At 36.2% G+C, this 24,040-nt stretch overlaps 1 protein-coding gene and 1 long non-coding RNA gene across 5 annotated transcripts in view; one reads left to right on the top strand and one right to left on the bottom strand.

The window, feature by feature from the left end:
- Positions 1–24,040, bottom strand: part of LOC111869723 (propionyl-CoA carboxylase alpha chain, mitochondrial) — a 62,487-nt gene that overhangs the window by 12,690 nt on the left and 25,757 nt on the right. For all 4 annotated transcript variants that reach the window (XM_023861453.2, XM_033753573.1, XM_033753574.1 and 1 more), the window contains 5 exons: positions 22,394–22,496; positions 9,355–9,449; positions 5,219–5,439; positions 4,475–4,623; positions 3,029–3,173 (listed from right to left, as the gene is read on the bottom strand). In XM_023861453.2, coding sequence (XP_023717221.1) covers positions 3,029–3,173; positions 4,475–4,623; positions 5,219–5,439; positions 9,355–9,449; positions 22,394–22,496 — 713 coding nt within the window. The remainder of the gene's footprint in view (positions 1–3,028; positions 3,174–4,474; positions 4,624–5,218; positions 5,440–9,354; positions 9,450–22,393; positions 22,497–24,040) is intronic.
- LOC111869741 lies at positions 3,269–8,426 on the top strand. Its single transcript, XR_002843720.2, has 3 exons — positions 3,269–3,691; positions 5,465–5,589; positions 8,385–8,426. It is a non-coding gene; the product is annotated as an uncharacterized LOC111869741 (long non-coding RNA).

The following is a 24,040-nucleotide window of genomic DNA, read 5'->3' as shown; positions in this document are numbered from 1 at the left end:
GACATAGGAATACAACCTACCCCATTTCATCCACATAATATAGAATAGAACCTAATATTTCCATCTTAATTCTGGAATAAAATTCATTCAGAAAATTATTCCGCATGTTTTACATATATCTCCCATGATACATACTGCAAGAATGTCAACAGTGAAGAACACCAGAATCTGTACTGGGCATTTCTTGATAAGTTTTGCCATTATTACACGTACATTACTCCTCAACTTATCTTATGTTCCTAGGAATGTATAGTTTGGAAATAACTCTCCCCCAGTTACAATCACTTTACACATGGTTAAACTTTTAGATCAAATGTAAACTTTTGCTATACTGATTGAGTGACCGCTACTTGTCGGTGAAGTTAGTGCCAACTTTAGTGGATGGAGGGTGCCATGTGGTCAGTGCAACAAATCCCCACAGCTGTTAATTTCGGTTTTCTAGACCAAAGCTGCTATTTCCTTGAAATAGCTCCTCAATTATAATCATGAAGCTGAGTGGATCCCGTTCCAGACCCACTACTTGTCAGAAAATCTGGTAACACCAGGGTTCAAACCCAGACCTCTGGATCTGTAGGCAGGAACTCTGACCACTAGACCACAGAGGCGGTCGGTATAGTTCGCTTGCAGACTGAAGCCACAGAGTTTGTTTTGTTTGTTTTCTTTTCTTTTTTTTTGCTTGTAAACTGTTGCACTTGCATCATTAAGCTTGTCAAAGAGAAATCTAATTTTCCAGGACTGTCACATTTCTTGTCAGTCTCGCCTGGTCGAATCAGACTATCACAAAAATTATAAAAGAATTTGATCCCGTTTCATCTTGTCACTAAATCTGGTGTATGGAACTGTTTAGGGGTTGAACAGTAATCAGTCCTAAGACATGGAACGTAATGTTCCATTTGTATTATTTTCATTTCATTTATTTACATGTCAAAAATCCTTTACAAGGTCGTAAGACTCAGGATATAGACAATAGTCCAATATAACAATTAAATATAATAATTACAAAAAATATAATACATGTTAAAATATTTATGTAAACATAATTTTAAAATTATAAAACTTGTAATTTAACTTTTCCTTAATTAAGTATTTAATCCCAATGAAATCAATTATCAATCTTCTTAACGGTGTAATCACAAAATTCCTCAATACCATAAAATGAATGTAAAAGGAGAAATTGTAATAGTGCTTTCTTGAATCGATTTTTGTTTTTGGATAACTGTTTTATTTTGCGTGGAAGACTATTATAAATTTTGATTCCAAAATACTGTGGACCTTTCTGAAATGCTGTTAGATTTGATGAGGGGAGATGCAAATTTGAACTATTTCTTGTTGCAGTTGTATATATATCTGAATTTTCTGCAAATGAATCCATATTATTAACTACAAACATCATCAAAGAATATATATATTGAGAGGGCAATGGTAATATTTTCAATTCTCTAAAGATTTTTTTTACATGAATCTCTGTTTCCAGCTCCCACCATTATTCGAACAGCTCTCTTCTGCAATTTAAAAACGCACATACTGAAAGTTCTATTTCCCCAAAAAATGAAACCGTAAGACATCACTGAGTGGAAAAAGGCGTAATACACCATTTTAAGGGCATCAATATTTAAATACTGTTTGGTTTTCCTAATTATATAACAGGCTTTATTTAATTTACCTATAATTGAATCTATATGCCCTTTCCAAGATATTGTGTTATCCAGTGTCATACCCAAGAATTTTACCTCATTTGACTCTAATAGAATTTTGTTTCCATATTCAATATTTAATTTTTTGGTAAAATTATGTTTAGCTGAGAAATTTACACAGCAAGTCTTGCCTAAATTTAATGAAAGCATATTTGAATTAAACCATTCATTCATCGATCTAAACACCGTAGTAAGTTTTTTTTCCAGCTGCATAAAATTTAATTCATTTACTATTACACTTGTATCATCGGCAAATAGCACAACTGATGTATGTGATGGGACAGAACACTGTATAAAGGAGGGTAAGTCATTTACATAAATCAAAAACAATAGCGGACCCAAAATCGATCCTTGAGGAACTCCTTTATCAATTTTTCCCCAATTTGATAACTTATTGTTAAATTTTACTCTTTGGTATCTATTATAGCCAAAAAGACAAAGGCATTCTCTAGTCATGCTATGAAGCCTTAAGGATTCATCATTATTGTCAAGTGTGTCTCAAAACTGGTTGTAATATTTATTAGACTTCGCCACCAATAGCTGTGCCACTTCCATGAAGAACAGAAAGATGGAAACTGGGGTAGATTTCTTGTCTAATTGCAGTGCCTCTAGCATCCTCAGTTCACTGATATCTCCAGTGAAACGGGGGATACCTTCAAGAATTCCTAGGATATTATGGTTTGGAAATAATTTTATCTCAGCCTCTCCTTACATTACTGTAATCACTTGCTGCTAAAGTATCTTCATAAAGCTCACTTTCACTGTCACACGAGACTGCTTTTCAGGCACTTTTCAAAAACAACTTCTACTGAATATCTTTTATATCTGTCAAAATATATTTCAGTTTGACAAGAAGAAAATTGCATTCTGCTGAGAGTAAAGCAATTTATATATGACTCCAACACACTAGAGCTTCAGCACTTCTAATGGCAGCTTACACCACATAGTCACAGTACAAACAAATGAGTATATTTTTATTTGCTTATTGCAGCATTTCTGCAGTATTCCTTGTGGCTTGTTCAGATGTCACTATCACATAACTGACAACAACTTTGAACAAGTGTTAACTGGATGATCATGTGATTGAAACTTGATCCTTTCAGCTAGTGATGACTCTCCTAATGTAAAAGGGTATGAATACACAGTAGGGCAACATAACTGAAGTCCATAGGACAGTAGAGGGAATCCCAGTTCCATCACTGCTGTAGATTAGCTAAAAATAAGGGAATATTTTAGCACCATGACATTGTAATGCTTAGCCATCTGGACTGTTAGAGAAGTGCAATGTATGGTCTCTAAATTTTAAACAAAATTCACAATTTAAATACTGTTACCTCTTATGACATATGAATCAAGTGCCTCAAGACTTGTATTAATTGCATCATTCCTTGTGTTTCCATAGCATACAAGTTTGCATATCATTGGGTCATAGTAGATACTTATTTCACTACCTTCATCTATACCACTATCACACCGTACCTGAAAATGTAAGCGAACATAAAATATTAGTGTAAACAGCTGACAGTGAATTGTATATACCTTTTTTCTGCTAACACAGTTAGCCCTCTACAAGAAATACAATTTTAAATCCCTACTCCCATTTGCATTTCCCCAAGTTCCAGCATACCAATACTGTTTGTTCAATAACAGTGCAGTAAACTATCCATTATCTGGGTTCACAGATCAATGTGACTCCAAAGTACACTGACCCCTCAGAAAGCCAAGTAAAATACACAATATAGCAGAAATGAAGGGAAAAAAAAAGTGAAAGCTTTTCTGTATTCTCCTTGGGTGTGCTATGATTTAAATATCATTAAATTCTGCAGTGTAATATGCACCCTTTTTTATTTTTACATATTACATAGTTTTGCATATCTGACACTGTACTGGGCGTGTGACTGCCAATGTACAGAAGTGAACATTACATTTATAAGATAACAAGAGTGGAAAAGTGGAAACAAATCAATACTGTTCATGCCATTAGAAGTACATTCATGGTAAGTGGCATTTAATGTATCAAATGTGAACAAATGACACTCACTGAAGTCATGTTAAGTAACAATATGTGTTCAGTTCTAAAATCCATTAAATCTGCATGTCCAGTGCTCTCAGAATACTACTATAGAAGCGCTTGAAAGGAGCCAGAAGAATCATACCAAAATTTCCCTGTAGAAATTTAGGGAAATTAGGAAAAACCTCATGTATGGAGATAGAAAAGGCATGGATCTGAATGAGCATTTCCAAATTCTATTCACCAAGCTATGCATGCTTCAGTGTGGCTGGATGTTTTTCATGACTTCATGTCATCTGTGTAGTCTTGGCATTTTTCATGTTTTTCTTCCACCATAATCAAGACAGTGAAGAACTGACTGTAATAATTCAAATAAATCTATTATAGTCATGAAAATATAAGACTTAGCCCCCAAAGATCTCAGCTACCATAAGAAATAACATCTAAATTTTCATTAAGATTTAATTTTTTTCAGTCAGTGGTACAAGAAAGAGGGTGTTTGTTTACTATGGGATCATTATGCCCGAAGACAATCAATTAACTTTAGAAGGAAACTTGCTGAAGTAACAACTGAACATGTAACATATTATGTTTTTTTCTTTCTTTGCCTATAGACTCTTCAAAGGCCAGTTCTAGTATACTGGCAATCTGTCAGAAATTACCAACAAACATAGCCAGATATGAACATTTTATAGTTAGATGTGTAGGTCACAAAAAGCTAACTCGAATTAGATATAAAAAATACAGGTTCAATGTAAAATGTTCTTACATTTGGTACATGTAGTGGTTCAATGTATTTGTATAATCTGCCAATAGATGGAAGACCAAAATTTTTATAAGGATCTTCTGAATACACTCTACTTTCTATTGCCCAGCCTTTTATTGGAATATCCTTTTGTGTCAACAGCAGAGGATGACCTGTTAAAGAAGAAAATATATGATTAATATAATTACAGCATAGATTACATTCAATTCACTATCTTAAATTTCATAATATTTTACTAGACAAACACATTTCTTGCATACTATATTTTCTTTGTACACGAAAAACTTGAGGTGAAGCCTTTTGTATTTCAGTTGTGTCTTTAATTAAATTCACAGTCAGCTACTGATTATACAACAATAAATTATGCATTTTCTGGACTAGGCATGGCAAATTCAAGGCAGGTCTGTAGGTTTGTATGACATTGCTTGTTTCATTTCACCTTGAGTAATGAAGGCTTCTCTTTAGCTTTACAAATTTTCATATGGTGACTACATTCTTAAATGAGATAACAATTAATGGGCAATATGTAAAGATGTGGGAGAAGTCAATCATGGCCTATTCCAAGGTCCTGTCCTCACCTTTGTGTGGAGAAATTGAAGAAAACCATAAAGAAAAAATAAAACCTCAGCTAAGAGAGCCAGTAACCTAGCGAAGATTAAAATTGGATACATCCCAAATACAAGTCTGAAATATAACTAATACTTTAAACCTGAAAATGTTAATCTAAGACTTTAAAGCAATACTTACCTTTTGCTATACGAATCATCTGATGAACTAAGTCAACTCCTGTAATGTACTCTGTAACAGGATGTTCAACTTGCAATCTTGTGTTCATTTCCAAAAAGTAAAATTTTTGCTCAGAGTCCACTAAAAATTCAACTGTACCAGCTGAATAGTAACCAAGACGTTTGCACAGGGATACTGCTTGTTCTCCCATTGCTTTCCTTGTACCTTCATTTAGAAAAACACTGAAATTATGAAACATGATTTCAGCCTGATTTTAACTGACCAACTGCAGACCAAGAGGTAGGTCTGGTTATAGCTTTTGCCAAACTTGATTGACAATGGGAGTGTCCCTTTACCTCAAGGTGCATTTATGAACTAAAAGATAACAACAGGTGAGTGGCATAATTTGTAAATGGTGACTGGGTTGAGTAGTGATGTCAAGTGAGCTGGGAGGCAAAGTAACAGAATTATCAGTAGCTCACAAGAGATATGCTCTTTACTGTCTCTTATGTATACCAGATTAATTTACATTTTTTTTTGTGATGGCAGATTACCAAAATAACCTGCAAATTCAAATGCTTTATTGCATTTGAATCTTTTATTACTAATTTTCTATAATGTTCAGTTTACAATGCCACAATGCACTTCTCTACATGCCCCTTGTCCAAAATCATCATTTAGAAGTTTAACTGGCAAGGGACACATATGTCTTAATCTATTGTAAAACTCACAGGTGCAACCTTCTGAAGGGTGCATTCTTTGTAGTATGAGAACATACAGAATTTTTTTAACATTGTAGTGAAAGGACCCTGTGAGCTATGCTTCTGATTATTTTTGAACCAAACTCCTGTGACTTCAGAATGAACACCTGCAAGTTAACAGAAACAAGCAGCCATGTAATCTGACTTGCTGAAAGAATGTACAGGGATCTGAACCCAATACACAGTAAGAAGTTGGCAAGAGGTCCTGGTCGGTTATGAAATTTGATAAATTTTTTAAAAAATTGTTCATCACACAAAACAAGTGGCATATGAAATAAAATACCGATGTCATTGAAATCTACAAATTCTATTTGAATAATTTGAATGTAATTTATATTTAATTAAACAAAGATACATAACATTCGTCTCTATGCAATATGGTGCCAAGACTGCAAGGTATGCAAAATTGGTGACAAATTATTTGGATAGGGTGCATATGCTCATGAAACAAACATTTATACTCCTGGAAAATGTGTGGTAATTAATGATCCATCACTCACTCATGGAGCTCAGCCCTTCTTGAGAAGCTGTCAATTATGCAGCTACTCATGAACTTCCCAGCATTTTATGGAATCCAAAGGTTCATTACCATGTTCACAACTGCCCTCCACTGCTCCCTACACTGAGTCAGATCAATCTAATCCATATCATCCCATCCTATCTCCCTAAGATCCATTCTAATATTGTTCACCCCCGTATGTCTTGGTCTTCCTAGTGGTCTCTTTCCTTCTGGCTTTCTCGCCAATATCCTGTATGCATTCCTCTTCTTCCCCATTCGTGCTATATGCCCTGCCCATCTCATCCTCCTTGGTGTGATCATTGTAATAATACTTGGAGAAAAGTATGAGTTACGAAGCTCCTCATAATGCAGTTTTCTCCAACCTCATGTCACTTCATCTCTCTTCAGTTCAAATATTCTCCTCAACATCCTGTTCTCAAACACCCTCATTATGTGTTCCTCCCTTAATGTCAGAGACAAAATTTCGCACCCATACAGAGCCACAGACAAAATATAGTTTTGTAAATTCTAATTTTTATGTTTTTAGACAGCAGGCTAGAAGACAAAAGTTTCTAGACTGAATGGTAGCAAGCATTACCCAAAATCAATCTCCTCTTAATTTCCTCCTGAATCAGGTTTTGATTTGTTATAATAGTTTCAAAGTATCTGAACTGTGCCACATTTTCAAAATACCAGTCATCTATCTTTATGTCATGATTTTTCCCTGCATTTTGGTGATGAAACAGCAACATATACTTAGTTTTCTCTGTGTTTACTTCTAGATGAACCTCCTCACTAGTGTCAATTAAATTTTGTGTGCTTTTCTTTATGGTATCTACATTATCACCCAGTAAGTGCACACCATCAGCATAGGCCAATAGCTGATACATCCCATTTAATTTCAGCAACCTTCATCAAACCGTGGCTTATGTTTCTTCAATTTATAATAACCTAGACGCTCTTTGGCTGAAATTTTGATGATCTCTCTGATAGTTTCTCCAGACTCTATTAATATTCTCCTCAATGTCTATGTTTTCAAAAGCTGTGAACCTATTTGATGTTTCAACACCATACTGCTCTTTACCCTCTTCATTGTTTCATTTCTTGAGATTGAACCTCTGCATATGAACCCTGTGTGTTGTTTGTTTGCTCACTGCCAGTCTCTCCCTAACTATTGCCACCACTAGACAGTGGTCAATATCACAATTTGCTGTCCTGAATGATCAGACATCAAGTAAACATCAATGTCGTTCACTATCTATCAGAATATTGTCAATTTGGTTGTGAGTCTTTCCATCAGGAGACATGCAAGTAAATTCATGAATGTTCCAATGTGGGAATACTGTACTTTTGACAGTAAGATTTTTGAACGTGGCAAAGTTTACTACTCTAACTCCATTAACATGACTAATTTCGTGTAAACTCTCATTCCCAGTTGTTTGTTTGAAAAAGTCTTCCCTACCTACTTTGGAATTGAAATCTCCTAACAACATTTTCATATGGTATTCAGGGAATTTATTGAAGATATTTTCTAGTTCTTCATAGAACCTGTCCTCCAGATCATCAATTTTATCATATGTTGGGGCAGGAACATTCAGAACAATGATATCACATCAGTAACCTCTTCGTATTATGAATGACATCCTATCACTAACAAACTCAACCCACTTAACTGCTGATATGATTCTCTTATGTGCAAAGAAACCTGTACCTAATTCATGATTCTCATTCCCATTTCCATAGAAAAATGTATATTCACCTGTGGGTTCGATGCCACCTCCATCCCATCTGACCTCCTGTATTCCCACTAAATCTAACTTATATTTTGATATTTCTTCCGCCACTGCCTTGAGTGAACCAGCTCTGTACATACTTCTACATGTAACATTCCAGGTACCAAATATCACATCCATTTTCTTTCACTTAGGTCATTTATCCAAGGAATGTGTCCAGGTCTGAGGCTTCTTTCGCAACAAGCTTATTTTTTTTACTGTGAAGAGTTATTGCCCCAAGCTGGAGGACCACCCCTTGTCGGTTCTCCGCGACTTCTTATTCAATATATTCGCATCTACCCTCCACATATGGAGGCTGTCTCCTCCATCTGCAAACTGAGGATGCTCCACGCCGTGGTGAAAAGGGAACCACCTGACATGGACTGCATGATCCAGTCTCAAGTATATGAAATTTGGCTTAATGATAAATGATGCTGCATTTACAAATTCAATCTAAGTGCTTTGGCGAGAATACTAGTGTCAAAACCAGTTTTCTTTGTTTTAATTTGGACTGTTAGTTTTTTCAGATAAATCTTGCTTATTCATTATATACTGTATTTGACCCTTACTCTCACTTACTTATTTAGCTGTTATTTTTGTGGTTATATGAGTGCATGAATTATGGAATAAAGTATCTTTTAAAATGACTACTCATAAAAAATCTGCATATTAAACAAAGGAATTTCAGAACTTATTGAACATACATCTTAATCACAAAAATGGACACTAACTCTGAAATGAAATGCAATAAATGACATTTGTTGCATCAATTTCCCTCTCTTATTGAATACAGAAGCAGGATGAAATTATGATACATCGTTAACTACTTGCTGCACCACTTACATTCACTCACCATGATGCGATCAGAACATTAAATTGAAGTGCTTTGATGTTTTAGAATGTTAGGTCAGCAAGGGCATTTAATGTTGTTGTGTTACAATGTCATGTCATATTAGATCACTTTATGGCGGAAGGCAACCAGTACTAAATTGTTACTCTTGTTTTTGTCTCACAGTGATATTAAAGTAATTGGCAAAGAGGTAAATTAGTGTTTGTCCATAAGTTGCCATTCCTGTATGTACTAATACCAAAATTAAATGTGGGGAGTAAAAGAAATTTAGTTACCTTGGTGCTTCCTCAATTACTTTTTGATTTCGCCTCTGGATGCTACATTCCCTCTCATTTAAGTATACAGCATTACCATGTTTATCTCCTAGTACCTAAAAAATGACACAATTTAAAGTGTATAACTGTTCTTTTTTAAATTTTCTTCAGATCTTCGGTTTCATTTGTTAAAACTAGGAGTCTACAGATCAAAAACTTATACAGAATAATTAACATATCCAATTATATAACATTAACTGCAAATAATTAATGTTCTAAGTATACATTATTAACTTCTCCTTGTGAAGCATAACAAATATTTCCATATTACTAATTTTATTTAATTTTCACATTATCAGTGTCAAATTCTGTGAAAATAGCCAATATATGTGTCTTTTTTACCTCAAATTCTACATAAAAAATAATCATTATTACAGTTGGCCCTCATTATACCACATCTCAATATACTGCATTGCGTTATTCTATGCCTCATTACATTGCAGATTCGGATATACCATAGCTTTGATAAGGTCTTCCAGTATGATTACATAACAGTCATGTTGTACAAATTTCTGTGAGATATTTTAGTGACAGTATAAGCCTGTGTTGCAGCATTCCTTGCTATAGTGTGCAGGTACAGAAAGTCCAGTCTGAGTAGGCTATATCTTTCTGGATTCTCTAGCATTATGATTATTTTGTTCAAACAAGAAAATTAAATCATCCATTCTTGATCATGGTCTGGCATGTAATTTAAACTATATGCATGCATTTTATTCACTGCTTAAATACTGTATTCATAATCTCTGGGATTCAAAGATTAGATGAATGTCAGTTTCACTTATAACATGGATAGTTTATAATGCAGGTACTTAAGCTGTCCCCCCAACACCCACTTTATATCAAGAGTCTACTGTACTTTATTTAAACTAAACTGAACTGAACTTGATACCTTTACTGAAAAATCTGAAAGTTACTATTGTGTAAACTGCATTCTGGCAGTGGCTTCACAGATTTTATGTTTTATTCTCATAAAATGACACGCATGATCACAACTTAATGCATTTATTTACAATTTCTCTGTGATGCAGTTACAATTCAAATATCCTTCCTTGGGGAAGTGTTGATACCATACCATTGTCAGAACTTCAAGTTATTTTACGGAATACTATTGCACACCTGAAGATGAATAAAAGTTTGTTACAGTGGTCTGGTACAGAGTCTTTCTTGAATGGCAGAATCCAGCTGCCTTAACTTTGAGAGGAACATGCAAGTTGTAGGTGAACATGATCTAGCAATAAACATACAAGCATGTAACCTGTTAGCTCTATTACTATGCAGTTATTGCTGATTTTGTATGGTCTGCTCTCCTCGCATATGATTCAGTATAATATGCATCAGTTCTCTTGGCGTTCCTTTTCTTACAAGACATTCAGAAACATGTCGTGTGTTCACATTTACAGAACAAAATTGACATGGTGAAATACTCCCTTAAACAGTGGAATTTTCTGAATGATACTAACGTGAAAAATAAATCATATAAATCATGTACCCTGGTGTTCAAGTTCTCACTATCTCAGCAACTCTCAAACTGGTGAAGGAAGCATGTTCAACTTGATCTTTCTTAGGCAAAAAATGCATAGGGAAGAATACTGTGCTAACCAAGCAAAAGGGGTGATGAAACTGAAGCCCGATCATAACATTCACTTGCAAATTCATGACTTAAGAGAGTGATTTATTCCATAAAAATTAGACAGATTCAAGTAACTAAAGAAAGCTATTATGAGAGTAGAATCATGTTTTTAAACGGTTCTTATGGGCAGTACATGTTAGTGTTTTTGATCCAAATCTTGCACTTTTTGTTGATATACGATGGGTCTGTCAGAATGGATATATTAGTGCTCAGAATACTAGGTACCAGAGCAGTATTAGTCTGAGACAGAAGTCTGAAGTTCCACTTCATGATTAGAAGAATGGAGTGTGATGTTCCACTACAGTCACATGATCAGTAGGACTCATATTTTTTAAATCAGCATAGTAAGTCATGAAATTCTCCAGCCATCTCTTTTAGAACATTACAGAAAGAAGGAAGGATATATGGCTATTTTATGCTAAACACACACTGACAATTCCATCAGTGTCTTCAGCATGTTATTTGGAGACAACCTGATAAGTCACAGACTGTGGCATACAGGGTCTGCAGATTTTAAATCCATGTGATTTTTTATTAACGGGGAGACTTAAAAGATAAGTGCATTCGAGTAATCCCCACACACAGAGGTCAGTGAACTCAAACTTGTGTCAATCTTTTTCAATAGATCTGGTGTTCGTTTAAGAGCAGAAAATAACTGATGTCAGCATCTACTGTGATGGTGAATTGTTATATACAATTTATTGTACAGTGTGTGGCATGTAAGCAGCAAACCTGACCTCTAGCCGAGGTTCTGGCTAACAGGTAGATGATAAGAGAGTCGGGTGATTTGGCCCTCCGAGGAAGACTCTGTATTATACCATAAGGATGTTCCCTGGACACTGTCCATAAGCTGCAGCATAAATTATATCTACTGTGGTTCAGAGGCTGCTTTTGTCTTTGTCTAGAGATAAACAGCAGTGAGGATGAGGAAACACCTACTCAGCCAGTCCTAGTAAAAAAGGCTATTCCTAGTTACTGGGAAACTGAGAGTTAATAAGGAATAGCTTCATTTAACAGGCTTGACTGAGTATATGCTTCCTCCCCCTCTTAATTCTTAGCTGACGGTGGAGACAAACTAGTTTCTGAAGTACTGTAATTGTAACTCAAGGTAGTGGACAATGTCCTTACATTGTGAGGATGAATTTTTGGGCTGAAAACACTGTTAACAAAGAAATGTGGCTAAACCGACCACTTGATGTAAATGAAATATAAAAGCTATTAAATAATGTTTATGTTGTCAATACAGGGCTCAATTTGTGCCTCAGCTGTCTGGAATGTAGTTCTGGTTCAATTTTATAACATTCCAATTTATTGGTTTTTACTTCTAAGGCAAGTGATTTTTAAATTATTATAATCATGCTTACAAAATACTGTTTGTTAACAATCATTCAAGAAGGCTGAGTGATCTACAAGAGTAGTCTGATTATTACAGTGTCTTCTTAAATTCTTATGACCAGAAGTGGACGCAGTACAAGGAACTTAGTCCCAACCCACTAGCAATAAAAAAAGAATTGTATGTTAGTTTAATGCAGTAGTTTTAGTTTAGTTTTTGTTCATTTCTCTCAGCCATATTGATCATGTAGGACATATCATTATGATACAGGATCCAAAACTTGCAGAAATTAAAGAAATCAACTAGTTTCAATCGCACTCAATACTGCAACATAATAAAAATACAATTCATAGACCCAAATTACTTAATCATCCTCTACTAATTAATATGAGACTACACATACAATTTATAGAAGAACAATGCAGTTCATTTCATATTTTTACTAATATACTGTATACGCCTATTTATTTTTTCTCTCATTTATATGCAAAAGCTATATTGTCACATTTGCCTTTCGGTTTTACTAGTCCCCCTTCCAAGTAAGGAAAGACATTATGGTTATTTTCTCAGCATTTGTTATAAGATTACTTACAGTGAACCATGAGTGCATGTCATTCATAATTCTGTTTATTTTTTGTTGGTTGATCTGTTCATTCTCAATTAAAATCACAAATTAACAATGTTTCTAACTCACAGTATTATGACTGTAATTAATTAAATATTATGAAGTGGTGAATATGTATTGTAGTTTCATTATTACTAGCCTTAGCAGTACAACATTTTATAATATTACCTGTTGGATTTGGATGATATTGTGTTCTTTATAACATCATTAAGGAGTACTCAAATAATACAAATTGTCATGAGCAAGTAATTTTTTTTCAAATAGTAAATCAATGAAAGAGTGAAAGACAGAAAAGTTTGATGCAAAATAAGATGGTCATTCCATTAGTACAGTGTCCATCATTTTCACTGAAAGAGCTTTCTAGTTTCAACAGTATGTCTAAATAATTTAACGTTGATTCAAACAGAAGCAATTAAAGTAAATTTCCTTGTTGCCACTGATTCCATAAATTCTTATGACTTAACATCAGTAATATAAGACATGATGGTATCATCATGATGGACATTATTGCAAACACAAAATTTATAGGGAACATGCATTATATCTGACTTGTAAGGGACATATAGATTTTTGCTTCACAAGTTGAGCACAGTTTGTTTTCTAATGTGTAAACTATACTATATATTAAATATAAATAGTCTTAAAGTTGTATGTTATGCATATTATCATTCATTGGTGAAATATGGAATAATATATTGGGAAATATATCAGACAGTCATAAGGTCTTTGTTATACAAAAGAAAATAGCAAGAATAATGATGGGAGTGGGCCCAACTTGTACATGTAGAGATCTATTTAAAAAGCTTGACATACTGCCAATCCCATGTGTATATTTGCTCTCATTGATGATATTTGCTGTTGATAATTTGGATAAGTTTCAAACCAATAATACTGTATATGTGATTGGTACCAGAGCAATGACCACCTTCACATACCTTCAACACATTTATCATCCTATCAGAGAGGGGTGTATTATTCAGGCGTCAAGCTATTTAACATTCTGCCATCAAATATAACAGTTTTAAAAAATTATAAAAAGCAATTTAGGTTTGTTTTACAAAATTATTTGCAAAGTAACGTATTTTACTCTATTGATGAATTTGTCGAGCATGCAAGGGGTTCAAAAGTTAAGAGTTAATAAATGGTCTGTATGCGTGAATTATATATTGTTGAGACTTGCTTGTTGTAAGTGTAGTGGTATGTATGATGTCTGTTTTTGTTATTACTTACTCATGGAGCTGAGCCCTTCTGGAAGAGCAGACAATTCTGCAGCTACTCAAGAATTTCCCAGCATTTTATGGAACCCGAAGGTTCATCACACTGTTCACAAGAACCCTCCACTGGTCCCTATCCTGAGCCAGATCTATCCAATCCATACCAACCCATCCTGTCTCTCTTAAGATCCATTCTAATATTGGCCACCCACCTACGCCTTGGTCTTCACTGCGGTCTCTTTCCTTCTGGCTCTCCCACCAGTATCCTATATGCATTCCTCGTCTCCCCCATTCATGCTGCATGACCTTCCCACCTCATCCTCCTTGACTTGATCATTCTAATTATACTTGGAGAAGAGTACAAGTTATGAAGCTCCTCGTTATGCAGTTTTCTCCAACCTCCTGTCACTTCATCTCTCTTCGGTCCAAATATTCTCCTCAACACCCTGTTCTCAAACACCCTCAGTCTATGTTCCTCCCTTAATGTCAGAGACCTAGTTTCACACCCATACAGAACCACAGGCAAAATTATAGTTTTTTATATTCTAATGTTTATGTTTTTGGACAACAGACGAGAAGACAAAAGGTTCTGGACTGAATGGTAGCAAGCATTACCTGAGTTCAATTGCCTCTTAATTTCCTCCTGAATCAGGTTTCGATCTGTTAACATTGTTCCCAAATATCTGAACTGTGCCACATTTTCGAAACATCTGTTTCCTATCTTTATGTAATGATTTTGCCCTCCATTTTGGTGATGAGACAGTAACATATACTTTAGTTTTCTCTGTGTTTACTTCTCGACCAATCCCATTACTTGTGTCAATTATGAATTTTAATATTTTATAATGTAACTGTTTTAACGATACAGCTTACCAGAGTGTGTGTAATGACAAGGCGTGAATTTGACAGTGATTTTTCCATGACCCATGTGTGTTGTCCTGACAACTTGAGCTATCTGTGAGAGGCCTGATTATATATTTTATTGGACAAAGGATGAATGATGTGTAGTCATCATGAATTTGAAATATGTGACATGTTTTATATCCAGGCTGACGGGGAGATGACTGGATCCATGAAGTGAAAATAAATGTAAATGTAAATGTGAAAATAGTGACTCTGGGCACAGGAAGATCTAAAGGATTTAAAATATCTGAAGGATGGACCAACTGTGAGATGGAAGAATATGGAAATTCAAAGCCGAAGTAGACTCTTATAACTACAATGCTCTGAAAAAGCAAGTCAGAGTAGATTCATCAGATATGACCTACAGAGATTGAAATGAAAGTAACGTGTATGATGGACTGATGAAAAGCTTTTAATTTGGACCTGTCACATTTCAGAAATACCACAAAAGATAAAAGAGCACTTCAGACGGTGTTAGCAGTGACAGTGAAGGACACATTTTCCCTCAAATTGTCTTTATTCTGGTGAATACTGTTCTGACTGAAAGAAAGACAAAACCTTATTTCTACTTTTCTTTATAATTTTACCCTCTTATAAGACACTGTGTTCTGAATAGTATTTTACATAAGTGCTGAGTGAAAATCACGCCAGAGTATCTAAAATATATCAGGATAAGTCATGTGAAAACCTTGTGTGTGCATTTTAAATTCCTCTTATGGCAGTTAAACATGCCTGCCTTTGTACTTAGTTCTGTAATTTGGACCACAGGTGAGCGTGTAATTTGGTCTAGTGGTCTGACTTACATGGAGTATTACGAGTGATGTCACTTTCCAGATGACAAGGAGATCAAAATGTGTCTATATATAATTAAAATAGGAGGATGTACAAAGATCAGTGAAAGAGGGGTCAGTGATAATGAAGCAGCTTGACTCTAGAAAGTTCCCAAAACACCAGGTTAGCCAGATAAGTGTAGTTCACAGACTTGATGAAGTGTCATTGCAAACTGAGTTTGCAGCAGGCATAACTAACAACACTGGCTAGAGTTTGTGTGTTCAAAGGTCCTAGTGCATACGATTGTTGATGTGTTGGAGAATATTTTTGATGAAAATAAACTTATAAATTCGAGAACTTTCAGAATGGACGAAACCTCGCTCACAGTAGTGCAGCATTTGGGGCAAATCATAATACAAAAAAGCAAGCATCAGATTGGAGTCATCTCATAGTGTGAACAAGGACAGAATGTAAGTAGTGTGTATGCAGTAAGTGTGAGTGGTTTCTGTGTTCCTCCAGTGCTGATTTATCCTATGAAAAGGATGAAGAACAACCTTTCATATGGAGCAATCCCAGCCATTTATTCCACTGTCAAGACAAAAGCTGGATGGCTACTGAAGTGTCATTTCATCTCAGCTGTGAAGCCAATGTCACAATAAAATATGCTACTAATTTTAGATGGACACAGCAGCCACACCCCAAGTCTGGCTGTTATTGGAATTCTTTGTAAACATGGGGTTTTCATGCTGTCACTGCATTCCCACAGCACACATTGAATGCAGCATCTAGACGTCACGTTTTTCAAGACATGGAGTATATACATGGCTTCAGCAATTTCAATAAAGCTGGGTTCAAACCTGGGCAGTGACTATTGACAGAACATATTGCTTTGCTAGTAGGCATGGCGTTTCCAAGGAATGCAGCCAAGGAAATGTCTATGAATGGGTTCAGGAATAGTGGATTGTGGCCTGTATATCACTTTGTGTTTACGGATGATGATTTTGCTCCTTCCATTTTCACCGATCTACCTGATACAGTACAACTAGAGAAACCAACTTCAGACAGGATTGAAAATTTGAGTCTGAATTCTGCTCATGCAGGTAAGTTAGCAAATCCAGAACAAACTCCAGGCTGTAATGGATACATTCCTGTGGGAAAGATTAGTCCACTATCTTCAAACTCTATTGAGTATCCGAGGCCAAAGTCAAGAAGGAAACACAGTGTTTCTAGTGGTATTAATTAGGACACCACACGCTGAATCTCTGGATAGGCCTAAGAGAGCTGGTATTTCACAAACTAAACCAAAAGGAAGCATTGTATGCAAAAACAAAAGTGTGGCACAGAAGAAGCAAAAGTCATCAGATGCTGAGGAGACTTACTGCCTCCTTTGTGGGCAAACTTAGGATGAAATCTGGATTCAGTGTGAAGGGTGCAAATTTGGTCATAAAAGAGAGACTGATGGAGACTATTAGTTCTGTGAGGCATGTGGACTCGAATAAGTGGGTTGTGGCTGATATTTATCATGAAGCGATACTGCCTATTTTTCAGTCCATTTTAGCCTATTATTTTATCCATTTTATTCACTTTTCAGAGCATCATTTATGGCCAATTAACTGTACATTCTGTCACTTTCTGTGACAGAAAGTCTAGAACCAAATTCATGTATGTTTACTGCAGTCATTTGCAACCTTAATTCACTGCAGCTGTAATGAAGGCAAAAGTTGGTCCAGCACCATAATAATAACAAAATGTGTGCAGTGCCTGTAGTGTTTCCATTATTTTGTCCAACCCCTGCATATTATACACCACTTGTCAATAAATAAAGATTTCTGCTTATCATGCTATTTGGGGGGTTTATATGCATGCAAAATTAAGTGGTCCAAATTATACAGACTTCCCCTACCTACTGAATTTTTATTTGATTTATTGCTAATGTATGGTCCTCTGGAAGAGTAACCAGAATTGCTGCTACTAGATGCCATATATGACATGCTCTTGCATGCAAGCAGGTTTAGTGTGCAGACACTTAAAATGTACTGGGGTCCACCAGACCCCAACTTACCAAAAGTGTGACTATATTTACTTCCGAAACTTAGGTTCTTTTCATGTATATTCTATTAAAATATTGTCATGTGTTGGGTATGTAACGTGACAAATAACTTCACACCATTTTGGATCTAGCGAATTTATTCCACATTCGCTCTTACACTTATGCAATTTACAATTTCACAACTACTGCCATCTGCAGTATCACAATTACTTATCCTGCTGTAGTCACTTTCATGCACTCGATACAACTCAACTCGTAGCTGCTGGACTTCAATTCATACTGGATACCCAGAATACTAACTGACTTTGGCGGCTTCTACAATTCAACTTAACTCATAATACGTTCCAGTCTTCCTTATAAGCCCTCAGTCGGACAGCGGAAAACCCACCTCACTTCACTGTTGGGTAAATGTGTTTACAGGCGCTGCTGGGGAATGCTGCTGAGAGTTGTTTATTGCTGTATAGCAACCAGCTCGCTTTGGCCTGGCTTGGCTCACTTCGGCTCTACTCGGCACGGCACTGAGAAACATTGCTTTCCTTACTGTTGCGTAACTTGGCAACTGACAGTTTATCAAGGGTCAGTCTTCATGGTAACTCATTCCACCTCCCGTTGCCCAGCAACGGTTAGACATGTCACACTGCTCCCTTCTTAAGGCTGTTCATCCCAAATAGCCTAACAAGCATCACCAGTCCTTTCCTTCAGAGGCTATGCTTGCAACATTTTCTTTTTATCTGGCTCGGTGTTTCTCTTCTTCCAGTTATCCATTTTCCAACTGCTACATCCGCTCTCTCCCTAAGACCACCTCATCTCAAGTGGTTTCCTGCTAACATGCCAGGAGATCCAGTTGTATCACAATCGTCCCACACATCCATCCATTGCACATTCACTCTCACTGGGGAGGCCGGTACTTCTACGTTACTGGCTCCTCCTCTGCTTGAAGTCTCTTTTTTCGTTTTGGAGGGGTCAACCCCTCCACAATGTCCATTTTCTTATTTTTCGTAACAAGTTGGAAGTACCAACTATTTGTTTCACGATCTTACCTCTGAAAATCTCATTGACAGTCTTCTTGCTCACTTCTCCACTTCCCAGGTGTGATCGCTGTTCTGATCCACACCCTTCAACGTAGTTCACGGTTTTCCTCTTCTTTCTCATGTACATACAGCAGCCGCTTGCCGCCTCGGTCTTTTGCTCCTCTTTTTCCTTCATGGTGCGTCCGTAAATTCTTCCTAAGTGGCCCTACTCTCTGGGTTGCTCAATCAACCATGAGCCTGGTGCAGTTTCTCCCAACGATGTTTTCCTTCTGCCTTGCCACTTTCGCACGGTGTGTTGTCCCTCTGGGGGCGATGGCCAATTTCTTGTGGGGTCCACATTTTTTAGTGTCATATCCTTCAGTTCCTGGTGGCGGAGCTCCGCGGCCAGTTTTCGGTCCCTACGCCTTTTCTTCTTTGGTTCTCCAACCGGCATTACTTCGGCGTCTTCTATGGGAACCCCTCGTTGTTCTGGCGCCTCAGGTTTCCTGTCCACTGAGGTTGGCTCTTCTTCTCCTAGACATGCCTCCATCTCTTGGTAGGCCATCGTCTCTTTTCGGGTAATCAGCATCATTTCTTCAATTATCCTCTTTAGATTCTCTTGCTTCTGTTCCTGGCCAGTTTTTCTGTCAAGCTCTGCTTTTTCTTGGTAGGATTTCTTGTTGGCATCCATTCTTCCCAGCATTTCCTCTCTGTCAGTCTTCCTATTGGCCTCCATTTCTTCCTTGTCGGTTTTTCTGTCGGCCTTCAGTTCTTCCTTGTCGGCGTCCATTTTCGCCAGTCAGCATTGGAACAATTTTTCCATCTACATCATGTGGCAGTATAATTTGTTTCAATGGTTCGTCCTAAATTAAGGCGTGTTTAAGTTCGTAAATAATTCTGGCACCAAATTGTCACGTGTTGGGTATGTAACGCAACAAATAACTTCACGCCATTTTGGATCTAGCAAATTTATTCCACATTCACTCTTACACTTATACAATTTACAATTTCACAACTACTGCCATCTGCAGAATCACAATTACTTATCCTGCTGTAGTCACTTCCATACACTCGATACAACTCAACTCATAGCTGCTGGACTTCAATTTATACTGGATATCCTGAATACTAACTGGCTTCAGTGGCTCCTACAATTCAACTCAACTCCTTACGCATTCCAGTCTCCCTTTTAAACCCTCAGTCAGCCAGTGGAAAACCCACCTCGCTTCACTGTTGCGTAAACGCCAAGTTTACAGGCATTGCTGAGGAACGCTGCCGAGAGTTGTTTGTTGCTGTGTAGCAACCAGCTCGCTTCGGCCCGGTTTGACTCACTTTGGCTCTACTCGGCATGGCACTGAGAAACACCGCTTTCCTTATTATTGCATAACCTCATTTCCACTATTCCATAACTTGGCAACTGACCGTTTATGAAGGGTCTGTCTTCGTGGTAACTTGTTCCACCTCCTGTTGCCCAGTAACAGTTAGACATGTCACAATATTATCGTTACTGCTGTGTCATACAGTTTTACATCCCAAATATAAGCAAATATGTTTTTGTAAATATTTGGAGGGTATTTGAGAATAAGTTATTTACCAGATGAGTTACGAGCAGGAAGAACAGAGGTTACATCACCTTATAGATGACGCTTTGACAGACAAGGAGCCATTTAGCAGAGATGATAGTGAAATTGATTTAGAACTAGTCACTAACCATGAGTCTGATACAGAACAAGACTGTGAGGAAGAGTCCACAAAGGGAGCCTTTTACTTAGCAATGGATAAGCAAATAAGATGCAGTAAAAACAAGTTGGGATCTTGAATAAGAACACAATCACATAACATAGTTAGCGAAGCCCCTGGTGTTCTGGGTAATGCAAAAAATGTAAACTCAGTTTTAGATTACTGGGAGATATTTTTTCCTGATGACATGATAGACCTAATTTTGAAGAATATGAATTATGAAATAGAAAGAAAGCAAGTGAATTATGCCAAAAATAAAAACTGAATGAAGATCTTACAACAAATTGGCTCCAATTAGAGAAATCGTTTATATGTTCAACAAAGTATGTGAGCCTGTTTATTCTTTAGGAGAAAATGTAACGATTGGTGAAAAGTTAGAAGCGTTTCGTGGACATTGCAGTTTCCGGCAGTACATTCGATGAAAACTGGCAAAGTATGGCCTGAATGTATTTGCTTTGGTTGATGCCAAGTCCTTTTATACTTCTAAATTGGTAGTTTATGTTGGTGCACAATCTGAAGGCTCACACAAAGTTTAAATCACACCTTCTGAAGTTGTTACAAGGTTGACTGCACCTATATCTGGATCAGGGCACAATGTGACTTTAGATAATTGGTTCACAAGTTACCCATTTGCTAAATCCTTGTTAGAAGATCATAAGCTAACTATGGTGGGAACAATCAATAAAATATAGGAGAACTGTCACCTGACTTCATAAATACCAAGCAAAGAAGCCCAATGACTATCATTTTTGGTTTTCAACCCAATATCACCATAGCTTCATTTGTGCAAAAAAATCACGATTTCCACATTGCATTATGATGAAAATGTAGATGAGAGAACATTAATCTGGAAATAATTTAGTTTTACAACCAAGCCAAAGGCAGGGTTGATGTAGTTGGCAGAATGTCTGGGGTCTGTGGGACCCCACCTTACCACTTTTGTTACATTTTCCCTCCTCACCAGTGCCAGGTTAACACATTATGTTAAGTGTTAATTGAGTTTAAATCAAGTGACATTAATTATTTGAAACCTTTCAATCCCATGACAATGGCTGTACAATATGGCAATGCTACAAATTGTGCAAAGTTTTACATTGATGACAAACTGAGCAACACAGTGAAAAAACTTCGAAGACATCTAAAACATGTGGGGTGCAAAGTAAAAAGATAAGAACTGGTTTCAATACAAAAAAATCTATAATTAAAGTCAGAACTAAAACTAGAAATAATTCAGTTCAAATCTGAATTGATTATGTTACAATGCATACAATAATGCAAGATCGTACAGGTTGGGCTAATGGTAATGCTCTAGAACTCTATCGAGGAGGTGCTTGTTAGAATTTTGGCTGGGATACTGGCTATCCTACATGAGGCCATAACATCTTCCTTTCACTTCCCTTCCAGTTCATCATTCATGTATCATCTTATCATTTGATGCTATATAGCCTGGCTACTGATAGCGTCATATAAAGAACTAGATTAATAAGTAAAACTTCAGTCTATTGGTTTTCATTTTAATATCATCCCTCTACCCACTGACCACTTTGCATTCCAGTTCCTTTTGTATTGGCACATATTAATTCCTGGGTAAATGAACTGATATGTTCATGTATTTGCAGAATTACTTATAAAAATTTAGGCTGCCAAATCCCTGGTTACAAATGACATACATGTTAAATATTATTTCTACTATTAAATTTCATCTTAATTACTCACTTACATACCTGAATTTCTATGTGTCTTGGCTTATCAATGAATTTTTCAACAAGAATCCTGTCGTCTCCAAAACTTGAAGCAGCTTCTTGTGAAGCCAATCTGAAACCATCCCTGCAAAACATAAAATAAAGGTAGAATCAATACTTTGTGGTGAGCTCTCACTGTAACTGTTTTAATTTTTAAATTATTTTATTGAGTTTTTGAAGTAAGTAGCATATGATTTGATCCAACAACGTAATATTACTGAACAGAATATAAAATATTGGTACCTAACCAAGTGACTACTAACCGCTCATGCTCATGCTCATGGAGCTGAGATTATCTTGAGAAGTCGCCAATTGTGCAGCTACTCAAGAAATTACCAGCATTTTATAGAACCCGAAGGTTCATTACTGTGTTCACAACTGCCCTCCACTGGTCCCTATCCTGAGTCTGATCAATCCAATTCATATCATCCCATCCTATATATGATCCATTTTAATATTGTTCACCAATCTACATCTCGGTCTTCCCAGTGGTCTCCTTTCTTCTGGCTTTACCACCGATATCCTAATGCATTCTCTTGACTGATTGAGCACAGTGACTAAAGGCTTTTTCTTGTGCGGATCTGCGTGCTCCTCAATTTTAGCACAAAATAACGATTTATTTTCTCCAATATTAAAAATTAAGTGTTTATCTTATCAAATAAGTGGCTGATAGTGAACCTTATATTTTATTTTTCTATAGTGAACGTTTTCTTCCTTTGTTCTACATACTCTTGTACCACGCTTAGTTCCTAGGCCATTTTCAGCCATATTGTAAACATTTTGCAGCACTTTTTATATATCCAACGATTCAAAAACGACATCTTTTACTTACAGCTGTTGTAAGATTGAACAGTACTAATTTTAGAGTGGTGTTATTGTTATTTTGTGTCTTTATGTAGTCTGATTTGTATTTATGTAAGTGTGCTGGTAGGCCTAACCAAAAAAGTGGCGTTTGAAAATATAATTAATAGTATAGTCAAGTGCATCACGTTTTATAGCTTTTGATAAGATAGAATAATCAAGGTTCAGCGAAGTGTATTGTAATTTTATAACCGAAAGTGATTGATTTTGTATATTCTGTACGTGCCGGTAGGCCTAACCTACAAATAGAGTGTGAACGTGTATAAATCGTAATATAGTGAATTTTAGAGTGGACTGTAAGCTATTTGTACCAGCACCTAAGTATCTTGTAGGTCTTAGATACATAAAAATATTTGTTAGTTGTCCCTAAATTTTCAATTAGTACCAGGTTATAGACTGTGAGTGATAATAATTGGAATAAAAACTTCATGTAAACACAAAAGACAACTATATTTGGCCAGTAGGGACAGTAATGATCCAAGACTAAAAAGTCAATACAAAATGTACTGTAAAATTTTGTCAAAAGTCATTAAAGAAGCCAAACAGAATAACTATAACAGCCAAATTCTAAAATCAAACAATAAAATTAAAACCACCTGGGATACTGTGAAAGTTGAATCAGGAAAGAAATCTGTTAATGAAGACGTACAAAGTTTGAATATTGAAGGGAAGTCCACTAACAATCCACAAGCTATCACAAGTGCATTTAATGAATATTTCCTTTCATTAGCTGAGAAAACATATTCCAATAATAATAATAATAATAAT

This window comes from Cryptotermes secundus, unplaced genomic scaffold (genome assembly GCF_002891405.2).
Source record: "Cryptotermes secundus unplaced genomic scaffold, Csec_1.0 scaffold847, whole genome shotgun sequence".
Lineage (NCBI taxonomy): Eukaryota > Metazoa > Arthropoda > Insecta > Blattodea > Kalotermitidae > Cryptotermes > Cryptotermes secundus.
This window is presented reverse-complemented; position numbering and strand designations above follow the sequence as displayed.